We start from the raw sequence: 11,807 nt of genomic DNA, 5'->3' as shown, positions 1-11,807 counted from the left end.
GGGGGGGGGGGGGGGGGGGGGTCTGAGAAAGATAAAGAGGGAGCTGAATCTGTGTTTAGTTATGCTGATCACAGGCGCCCTTCAAAATGTCAGAGTGCAGCAAGTGATTAGAGAGGCTGCAGATAAAGACCACAGCAAAGACTACACCCTGATGGGAGGAGGAGTGGGGGGGCAACAGGAGGAGACACCTGGAGATCCATGGGAAATTTTGGGGTTCAGGTGAAATGATCCAGAGAGGAAAGTTAGAGAGGTGTGGAGGAGAGGTGGGATGAAATGGGCAAAACAAGAGGAACAAAGACGATTGACATCTACATTTACAGAAATGTAACATTTTAAGCAGGACAATAAATCCTCCATCAGATGAGTGCATTACTGTAATAAATCGGGAATGACAGTAATAAAATGAGTTGAATAAATGTGGGATTCATGAGAGTATTTCTGAAATTAAATCAAAATAATTAAATCAAAATAACGAGTTTGCACTATTATGATAATGGCCCTGCACATTGTCCTGTCATGCTGTTTCAGTGCTATTATCCCTGTGGTCAGGGGGGAATTTGGTGTCTCCTGTATTAAAAAATGTTCTCTGTTTTTTCAAATCAATTCAGGTAAAAGCTTCGGCCAAATTCACATAAACTGAAATGTCATTAGAGAAAAACAAACCGTTAGAGTAATGAAATCACATTGCTGTTTTCAGTCAAATTTTGGAGACTGTCATGCTTCAGTTTTGAACTAATGGAAGGATTACATTTTTCTGTGTAATTCTTTTCGCTGGGGAGGTTCAGTGACCCTTAAAAAATGATCTCTAAAAGTACGTTGTTCAATTAAAAAACAAAGCTTTTCATTTCTGTTGCTGAAGAGCTTCTGTTTCTGAGACATTGGGCTTTGACCTGAAAGCAAATAAATGAAAGTAAATGAGCACATTTCAAGATAACAAGTCAAATGAATTGTGTTAAAATTAAATTTCATTAAGCCAAAATAGGAAATAGGGGTCAATTAAAAGTTTGAGCTCTGATTATTTTATAAGCTTATAAAAAACATGCATGTGTTTCAGTATGTGCATCAAGACCTGTTGAGTGGGTGGTTGGATGTGTGTGTGTGTGTGTGTGTGTTTTTGTTTGTGTGTGTGTGTGTGTGTGTGTGTGTATGTGTGTATGTGTGATGATGGGTGGAGAAGCATATAAATTAATATAAAAGGTGGTTTGAGGTTTATGGCGAGGAATGATTGTGAAAGGTCATAAGACAGAGTCTGACATTTACCAAGGCATACATTTTATTGCTAGTAATGCACACACACACACACACACACACACACACTGCATGAAACACACAGTTTCAGCCTCTATCATTGACAAATTCTTGACAGCAGAGTGTGGGGAGCCAGAAACATTGTTGTTCGTCTGCTGCTCAGATCAACTTTATCAAACATTACTTATCGGCATTTGCACAAGCATTTCAAGATCTGTGGCTTGAGATGCAACACATTCAAATTATTTCTCTGTCAAACACACACACACACACACACACACACACACACAGGCTGGCTCCAACTTCATTACAACAGCACTCTGGCAGGCTGATTGAGTGATCAAAGCTAATCGCATTTAATCATATCTAATCATATGTAATAACCAACACTGAGTGCTCAGGCATGGCAAGACTCCCCCCTCTCTGTCCATCTTTCCCTTTTCCTCCTCTCTCCCCCTTCACTCCCTAACACCCCCACCCCTCAACCACCCACTAACTACTCGTCTTTCTCCATCGCCATGCCCTCCCTTGTCTTCCGTGTTTGCTCTGTCGAAAAACAAGACTGAACGTGAGTGAGAGATGGAGGAGAAAGGGATGGAAGGGCTGGGGGGGGTCAAAAAGAAGAGGAAAAGTCAAATAAAATAGAGGGTGTCAGATGGCTCTGCTGTGTGACTAACAGCTTTGTCAGAACAACTGGAAGAGGATGATCTGGCAGTCACGGGCAATATTTTCAACATTATCATCTTCTTTCCAATTTATATTCATTACACAGTTTTAAAAGCTGCAGAGTCTTAAGCCTCTGTGATTTCATCCAGTGTTTTTCTATGCTTTGATCAGATTGTGAAGTCCCACAGAGATGCTTCTTTAAACCTCACTAACATGTAATAATAATGCAGCGTGATAACTGGAACTGGTAGGGATTTAAGTAGACTGCACACAGAGTGTAAATATCTTTATGGTATGAATTCATAGTTGTCACATGGGATGTTACGAACGCTCATCTGATAAAGTTGTGAGACGACGCAGCTCTGTGTGCCTGTTTGTATTATAATGTGGAAGGTAAAAATGTAAAAAACCTTGAGGTAAAACTCAATCTTGCATGAGCTGTAAATATAAACTCTGCTGTTATCTCAGATCAACTCTCCTGTTTTCCTGTTCCTGTTTCCAAACCTCATCTTTATTAAAGTAGAAAGCTGCTTTTGGAGGACTGAAAGGAAAACAAACTGCTCTCACCTTGCAATTACATTTTCCCTTTTAAGGCATCAGTATGCTTCAAATGAAGTGTTTCTCCGATGGTCAAATGGCACCTGAAGCACCCTCCCCCCACATCTCTCTGACAGTAGAGTTGGTTTTTCTTTGACAATTGGACCAGCATGCCCAGTTTTTGTCTGGCTGTGTGAACGGAAGAATAGAGACAGGATTTGAACTTCTCTCTCAAGCCCTCTTCTTTCAGTTCCTGCCACAACAACAACATTATTTCCATCTGTAGTTCATCCTGCCTCAGCCCTCTCTATGATGGCAGGCCTTTCGCCCCGCCTTCAAGTGTGGCCAGTCAGAACAGCTATAAACACTCTTGCCTTTAGACATAGTTGGACAACATGTCAGGTGAACTAATCTATTTTAAGCACAACCCCGGCCTTTACTCTGGAGAGGGATCCTTCATGCTTGTCTCTCTTGAGGATTTATGGATGTGCTGATTTCTGATGTGAAAAGATGATTCATCAAAGTCAAAAGAGATAAAAAAAATTGATTGGCTCTTGTTAAATGTGATCAAACTGATCAGAGGCAGACTGTAATTAAGATAACCACCATGTTTTCAAACACTTCAACTCCAAGTTAAGTGCTTCTATCAAAGCTTCAAAGGAAGCATCACCGAGGAACGGAGATATGTGATTTGTGAGCCATTAGATATTTGCCAGCTGTATCAACATACGCTCTCACGTTTCATAAATAATCTGCTACTCCTTGCCTAATGAACGCTGCAAATGCATTGTCAAGTGGTTGGTTTTTACAGTGCCAAAATGAAACAAAAGCGCCAAGTGTCCTGAGGAGCAAAACTAACTCCAGTAATCCCTGACTACGAGTTCAGTTCATGTTTAAGTGCCTCGCTCGTGTCTCCAGCAGGCACAGATTGCTGTACGTTTACCGAGTGTGACACAGTTTCAATATTGTTTCAGAGGCCTTTGCAGCCTGCCAAGCTGAATATCTGGGGAAGAGCAAGAGTTGTTGCACCATAAACCTTGTACCCACAAAAAAAAAAAAAAAAATACAACAAAGAAAAACAAAACTATAGCCAAGGCCTCAGGTTTTTGGAGATGCACATTGAGATCATAAACAAACAACCAAACAGAAATCAGGGCATCTGTTTGTCTCCCTCCCCAGGATGCTTTGCTGCGGCTGGCGGCAGTTGTTGACACGCGCTCGCTGCGAGTGGCCCTTCGAGACAGCGTACAGGAGCTGCTACCCAGCACGGTATTTGAACACAAACACACTCATATTGGCACAAACAGTTGAACATAATTGAAATTTTCTTGATTTATTATCTGACTAATAATTAAAATAAAAAAAAAAAGCTTCCTGTTAGTATTCAGTGTAGTGGAGCTAAATGTGCTGACATAAGACCAAGGGAACACAGACCCAGGCCTTGTTGCAAATGGATGAGGCTCAGCACTCATTAAATTAATTAAAATCTTGTTAATATTACAAATGAACGTGCATGTAAATGTGTGTGTTTTGTTTCTAGGAGTGTGTATGTGTCTACATGCTGGAGGGAGACTCGAGGCTGCTATCTGACGACCCACCACATGAACTGCAACTGGAGGGAAAGATCAGGTGTGTGCTGTTTGTGTGTGTGTGTCTCAATGCAGTACGCTGCAGATGTTTCGTCTCAGTGAATCACCGCTGTGCGCTGATTTGCTACAGCTTTGCTGAGGGCGGCGATGCCCAGAAAAGCAATAGAAAAAGGGTGAGATGAAGAGGGGAAACAGAGACGGCTGTTTTCTCTGTGTGAAAAGCAGGTGTCACCTGAATGAATATGAGACGAAATCACATCATCAACAGAGAGGAGTGTCACAGAGAGAGAGATCTCATCATTGAGAAGCAAGGTGGACCCTCTCCGTCTCTTTTATCCTCTCATTTTTACCACATCTTACTTTCTTACTTTCTTCTTCCATGTCCCATCTCTATTGCTTTCTCATTAAAACTCTTGCTTTATCTCACTTTTCTCCCTCTTATTACACATCGCTCTCTGTCTCTCTGACAGCCTCTTTCCCACTGTTGTCATCTGCTATTTCACCTCTCCACCTCACTGCATCAGTCTGTGTTTGCCCTTTTTTTTCTGCTCTCAGCCCGCTCACTCCCTGAAGAGCAATGAAGCACTAAGCCGGCTGTGCTTCGGTCTTTCTACTCCCCCCACTCCCTCTCTTCGATGCTCCTCTTTATCTCTCACCTTCAATCCCTCTCCCCATGGAAGCGTCGCAGGGCTAATAGCCGAGGTGACAGTGCCCGGGGTCCCACAGAGAGACATGGCGATCCTCTCCTCTCTTAAGTGCTCTCTGAAGCTCTACAACCCCGTGTGCGACCGCAACTGCTGCCCAGGCGCTCGCAAAAACCAACACTACATTATTGATGAAACTGTCTGTTTGTCAGACAAGAACCCTTTTCACAACAACTCATTGCCACACAAACATGGGATCACACACAAACATGCTTGTGCACACACAAGGACACAAGACACAGAGGCACAGACACACACATTCAAACCGGTGCACTCACACACATACACACACACACACGCACTTGCAAACGCATTTGTCAGTACTGCATGCAGGCAAGAGGTAGTAGGGATATTAAAAGAGCTACAGGGCACTTTGTTACTTTTCTCCCTCAAATTCACCTGCTTACATAAGCCTGTTATCAAGACCTCGGCATAGACACACACACACACACAAACACACACACACACAAACACACAAACACACTCACAAACAAGCACAAACACCCACATAAACATACTCAATGAACCCATCTGAGAGGCAGAGGGCCACATTGTTTGAACCTCATTCCAGCCCACCTTCTAATACACAGCAGCCCATTAACTGGACCCGGACACACACAGACACACGAAGAAATGCACAAACAAGTTCAGCTAAGACATCTTCTGTGATTGTTTATCCTCTAAACTATGTGTTGTGTGCAAGATAACTGAAGTCTCTCAGCCAAAACAAGCTATTGTTAGAAGTATTGTAGTGGGAAGATGCACAACCCAAGGTTTAAAAAACACAGGAAACAGTGATACACAATGCAGTTGCACAACTGCTGCAATACAGTTTTAGTTGAAGGTTAGTTGCATTTCCATTGAACTTTTACCAATTTTGTGAAACTATTGTGTACTATTTACATTTAGCTTAACTGGCGGATCACTGACAGATTTGCAGATGATTAATTATGTATAACTATTGTTTTGACCACATTCAGTTCATATAATAATGTGTAATTTCCAGTCTCATACTTGCTACAACTACAAAAACACAACCAGCAGCACACCAAATCCACAGCAGGAAAATGTATTTATACATTATGTAGGTGACCAGCCAAGCATGCAACCTCTACCACAGCGCCTGCACACTGTGTTTTCCTTCAAAACAGTTTTATTTTTTTGAGCTATGCATGCAGAGGTACTGCAATTCCCCTCCAGAGTTTTATATCCTTAAATGCATGACTGAACAAACATATGGACAAAAAGAACACAGACTAATAACTGTTGCAGTCGAGCTTAAGGTTCATCTGCAAAACTGTCTAGAGAAAATAACTAAATACAATACAATAACTGCATACAGCATATCTCAAGAAAGACATAATGATTCAGAATTAGTCTCGTTTTTGCTCATCAACACACCATCAGCTGTTTGGAACTGACAAATGGAGTTCATGGTGCAGGTTCAGGCAGGAATATGATGTCATTAGCACCACCCAGATCAATTAAACATCAGCTGATTTCTACGAGTGCCAGCTACTCACCTACACACAGACATGACTGAACCTGAGTGGTCCATTTAAATCTCCATGTCCAAGTCTTTGCTTCTGCTGCCACTAACTGTTGCCATTGGCCACCACTGCACACGGTACTCCAGCTTTGACCTATATGTTATTATACATACAGTATATTGTCATATGTGCACATGAAATAACAGTAGTGTTCTTACTGCCCCTGGGTGTTTTTTTTTTTATTGTTTTGTTTTCCATGCAGAGTATAAATTGGCTTCATGATCATGCAGGAAAGGTGCTTTGAACAAAGACATTAAACAAATGTCAACTGTATTTTTCCACAGTGGTAAACTACAATGAGAGTGTTTTTTGACTGAAGTAGACTATTCCCCAGTGAGCTGAAATAAATGGACATTTTTAAATCAATGCACCATGCAGACATTTGGCTGCAATGGTTGGAGGGGGTTTCAGAGCATGTAACCGAGACTGGGAGGACTACTGCTGTGCGTGTGTGTGTGTGTGTGTATGTGTGTGTGTGTGTAGCTGCTAGAGGGTAGAGCACATACATCATAAATTTACCTGTGTGCATGAGTGAAACTACTTTCCTTCATTTTGTCGTCTATTTCCATACTCATGCAAGTCTCAGTGTGTTTACTGAAGTGTGCAGTGACGCTGCCACACAAGTGTGTGTGTGTGCATGTGTGTGTGTGCGTGCGTGTGCGTGCGTGTGTGTGCATCTTTGGCAGTAGTCAGTCCAGAATAAACACTTCCTCGTCTCATATTTTAGCATAAGAAAGCTGCCGTCTGTATCGAATGTAACACATGCAGACACTCGCACCGCTGCCATCATCACACCTGGCTACACACCTGGCCAATACTTACACACAGACACACACACAAATGGCTGTATTGAGTTCATATAATTTCATATTAAAAAATAGGACTAATCGTACATTTTTCTCTGCTGGTTTTATGTGTCTGTTTTTGTAATGCTGGCGATTGTTTTTCCGATTTTCTTCCAAATCCCCTCTTCCCCTTTGTCTCCCCAGTGTCTGTGAAACTGTCTCTCTCTGTTTCTCGCTCTGGCTAATGTGCTGTAGATAATGGTCTTTCTCAAACCTGAGAGAGTCAAGCTCAACTTGTATTTGCCTGTCATAGGAGTATCGTGGACCAGCTGAAGCGATGTCAGTGTTCCGGCCTTCCTCCATCTGAACTGCCAGAAAAATACAGAATCTGCCTCGCGGCACCGTTAGCAGCACACAGAAGAGGTGTGTGCCTGTGTGTGTGTGGTTGCATGTGTGTATGTTGAAGGGTGTAGCGAGGGCTTGAATGATGCTGGTGAACAGACAAATGGACCAACATCTGAGTGTGTGTGTGTGTGTGTGTGTGTGTGTGTGTGTGCGTGTGCGTGTGCATGTGTGTGTACACTTGTTTGAGGATGTGTGAGCGTGTGCTTGTGCATGTAGAGGAGCAGAGAGAACGTGGGAGGAAAAAAACAAACGAAAGGAGGTAAAGAGAGAAGTAGTGAACAAGAGATGATGATTGCCGAGGGAGAGGTATGGAGCTGTGTGGGCAACAAAATTGGACAAGAGACGAATGAAAGGTCTATGACGAGAAAAAAAAACATCCAAGGTTCAAATGGAGTAGAATGAATAGACTCTACATTCCTCTTCAAATTAACAATTTTTGTTTTTATCTAAAAGCAGAAATGAGAGCGTAACCTTGAGGGATGTAATCATAGAGAGATCATGCCTGACCGCTCTGCACTCTGCACTGTACGGATCAATAAATACCACTGAACATTCAACAATGATGCAAAAATAAGAGTTAGTTTGGTTCCAATGTGGCAAACACACCATCCTGCTTGTTTTCTTTTTCGGCTGCTGTTCACACACACAACAACACTCCATTATCGAATTTATTTTGTCCGTAAGGATCTGCTGTTGCAATCTGCTTTACATCGATGAGAATAGCAAATGAAAGAAAATGAAAGGAAGGAATAAACAATGTTATGCAAGGACATTTTGTTTATTTTTTGCCCATGTTCATTTCCCCTGCATATTTCTATTAGTATTAGAACATAGAGGAAGAACAAATAAGATTAAGAGCAAGACAAGGACATGGAAAGGAAAGGAAAGGACAGATTTTGTTTTTTCTGAATTGATGCATTATGTATTATGAATACTTTCTTTCTTTCTTTCTTTCTTTCTTTCTTTCTTTCTTTCTTTCTTTCTTTCTTTCCTTCTTTCAGCTGTTGTTATTCCTATCTTGGACCAGGAACAGGACAAGGCTGTCGCTGTCTTACTGGTGAGTCCTTGCACATACAGAAGAGTGTCAATAAAGTAATGAACTGATGTAATGATTAAGGTGCTACATATGACATCATGGCCTTATATACATTTACCGTCAAACAACATGCAGAATATGGATTAGTTTTTCTTTACTTAACATATACAAATTAAATGAACCCCACAGAGACAACACCGCCTGCAAGAGTCAATGGTGTGGACTGATGTGTCTTTGTGTGTTGCAGGTGGGCTGTAATCCACTATCTGATCAGGATGAACTGCATCTGAAATTGCTGGAAAAACATGTAAGCTCTCGCTGTCTCTGTCAGTCTTGGTCATAAATGTGAAAAAAACAACAACTGAGCAACAATAGCTGACTCACTGGAAGAGGAACATCTTTCAGCACAAGGGCCATTACCATGGTATTTTACAGAAGGGGTAAAGCACAACCCATATGGAGGCAGAATCTTTGTCAATTATTTAAACACAACTAGACACATGGATAGCATCTAAAGGATGTTGCAGAACACGGGGTTACATAAACAGGAAAGGTCTTCACAGTCTCAAAACAACATCACCAAAACTGGTCCAGAATTTAAGGCAGAGGTGAATTTACAGTGAACTGCTGATACAGTGCAAAACTTTCTTATATGAAGTAAATATAAAATAGCTACAATAACTCTAATGATAACATTTTTTGACAATTTCTGATATTATGAATCCATTGGATTTCAAGCATGTCTCGCCATTGTTGCTCTATATATCTCTGTGATCACACAAGCTCAGTAGGGAATCCTGTGTGAGACTGGTGCAACGTTAACTTCAATGGCCTTTCCTTTCATTTCTGTTGTTCTGGATGAATGAAAATAAAATGACATCAAACAGTATTTAGTCTTTAATGTCAGCTGACTCTGGAGCTTGTCTGTGTGTCTCTTCCTGCGCGACATCACAGGCCGCGGTGGCGTGTGTGCGAGTCCAGGCTGTTCAGACGTCCTACCAGAGGCCTCCCCTCAGCCCCTCACCCATACAGTCCCACAATGCACTGCTGCACCTCAATGTGTCAGAACAGGACTACTGCGAGCTGGACCGCAACATCCTGCAACTCTGCGGTAATGTCCGCACACACACACACATACACACTCATATACTCACACAAACACACACAGATAACATGTTTGATTAACAACATATGCAACATCACATTAAATACCTCCTACATCTCTCTTCTTTCTTCCTTCTGTCACATATATCTTATATTTCCTCCACCTCGCATAGACAAACACAAAACTCTGAGGCAAAAATAATCTCTCACACATGCATACACACACTGGTATATGAGAGGCGAGGTATGTTAATAGAGTAAGCCCATCTGGATAAAAAGCTCTATGAATTTAGATGGACTCTGTCACTTGCAAAAGGAATGTGTGACAGCTCCTGTGTGAAAACAGAACGCTTTGCAAAAACACTGTTTAAAATCTCATGCATAATGGAAGTGGACTCGCTAATGCCGTTCCTGCGCACATAAACATACATCAACTTTGTTTACTCCCTGGTAATTGTCAACAAATATGAGCTGCCTTTAGTCTCCTCAGTTTTTTCTGGCCTTTCTGCTTCTCTTTCCAGCTCTTTCCTTCCGTCTTAGTCTGCAGTCCGGGCACCCCTCCATCCCTTGTCTTGTCTTCATTATTAGTCCCTCTGTTAGCTGGTTCCTGTTCACCCTTCCACGACCTGGCTGTCTCAATGCATCCCTCGCCGGATTGCTTTCTGTCCACTTGCGTACATGCTCTGCATTCCCCTCCTTCCTTAACGCCAATCTGCCCTTCCTCCTCCCTGGTTTTTACTCCCATCACTCCCTCACTCTCTCTCTCTCTCCATTTTCTCTTTCAGGTGAGCTCTATGACCTTGATGCAGCCTCTCTCCAGCTCAAAGTCATCAATTATGTAAGTGGCTGAGATCACTCATACCCTCCCACACACACATACACACAGTTGCAGACTTACAGCACATGCAAAACATGAAATCCTTCCCAGTGACTTTTTCGCCTTTTCCTGTCAGTACCCACACCACAAGCTTTTTATCCCACAATTACTTCATCATTCTCTACATAGTATGTGCCCCTCCGTATATATGACGTACTCTCCGTAAAAAGATGGGAAGCAGGGGGGAGAGGTGCGGAGATTGATTGCAGGGAAAGAGGAGCTTTGGATGAGTGGGAGGAAGGAGAGAGAAAGAGAAGATACCAGGCTTCAGTAATAGTATGTGCAGGAACATGAAAACAATTTAAATGTACGAAATTATTCACAGATAAAGAAAATATGAGAAAGAGGAGGATATAGGCCAAAAGAGTGGGAGGGAGCATTGAAGGTTATACTGCATCAAAAGCCCAAAGCGTCAGTCCATCAGGATGTGTGCACACACTTGTGATTATTTTCACACTGCAAACTTTGAACTTTTACATTGTTTTATTAACAGGAAATATATATACTTTGCATTCATCAGCTCCAGCTAACCAGTCGTGAAACCTTGCTGCTTTTCTTTGTATCTTGTGACAGTTAACTAAAATTTGATAATGAAAAGTTGCCACCCTCATGCTTGGATTAGATTTTTGGAGATTTAGATATACAAAATATATTTAATCTCTGGTAGATTATCACAAGGCCTCATTATTGTTTTATACAAAAACAAAAAGTCTGGGAATTTATCAGGGCTTGTTTTGATTATTAAATAACAGATAAGACTCTGTTTTTAATCAGTAATGGTATGAGGAAATCAGATTTTACCATTATAATTTGCATCCTAAGCACTCAGTAATTTAAATGTTAATTGTTTTTCACCAAAGTTTTACTTTTTAGAGACTCTGGTGCATAATCAGCATGTTATTTTTGCCTCTTTTTCAGTTTTTCTTTCCCATTTTTCTCCTCATTTTCTAAAATGTCTTCTGTCAATATCAAAAGAATTTACTTTTAACTGCACTTTATTTTTAACAGTATATCTTTTGGGTGCAGGGGGGCAAACAGAATTGTGTGAAAATCAGTTCAAACCAATGTGGTCCTGTGGTCAAACAACACTGCTGCAGCAGTGCAGCCTGAATGTAAAACCTCGGTCAGCCTTTGGTGCCTCCGAACCTTCTTTTGTAGTATTTTTCCTGCATTTGAAGGAAAGGGGAGGTTGAGGTGCTGCATGAGGCTGCAGGGGTTTGAAAATGTATTTTGAATCCTACATGATTTGTTTTGCCTGTTTATTGTTACGGTTGTAAAAGGGAGTGGCGGGTGGGGGGTTGGGGGC

General features: G+C 41.6%; 1 protein-coding gene across 2 annotated transcripts in view; it reads left to right on the top strand.

Annotated features, from left to right (window-relative positions):
- Window positions 1-11,807, top strand: part of pde2a (phosphodiesterase 2A) — a 140,563-nt gene that overhangs the window by 109,341 nt on the left and 19,415 nt on the right. For both annotated transcript variants that reach the window (XM_023406633.2, XM_023406634.2), the window contains exons 3-9: window positions 3,631-3,720; window positions 3,992-4,080; window positions 7,393-7,502; window positions 8,486-8,541; window positions 8,768-8,827; window positions 9,475-9,631; window positions 10,410-10,462. In XM_023406633.2, the coding sequence (XP_023262401.1) occupies window positions 3,631-3,720; window positions 3,992-4,080; window positions 7,393-7,502; window positions 8,486-8,541; window positions 8,768-8,827; window positions 9,475-9,631; window positions 10,410-10,462 (615 nt within the window). The remainder of the gene's footprint in view (window positions 1-3,630; window positions 3,721-3,991; window positions 4,081-7,392; window positions 7,503-8,485; window positions 8,542-8,767; window positions 8,828-9,474; window positions 9,632-10,409; window positions 10,463-11,807) is intronic.

This window comes from Seriola lalandi, unplaced genomic scaffold, assembly GCF_002814215.2.
Source record: "Seriola lalandi dorsalis isolate HSWRI2012SDOR001 ecotype SW California unplaced genomic scaffold, Sedor1 jcf7180002054313, whole genome shotgun sequence".
Taxonomy (NCBI): Eukaryota; Metazoa; Chordata; class Actinopteri; order Carangiformes; family Carangidae; genus Seriola; species Seriola lalandi.
This window is presented reverse-complemented; position numbering and strand designations above follow the sequence as displayed.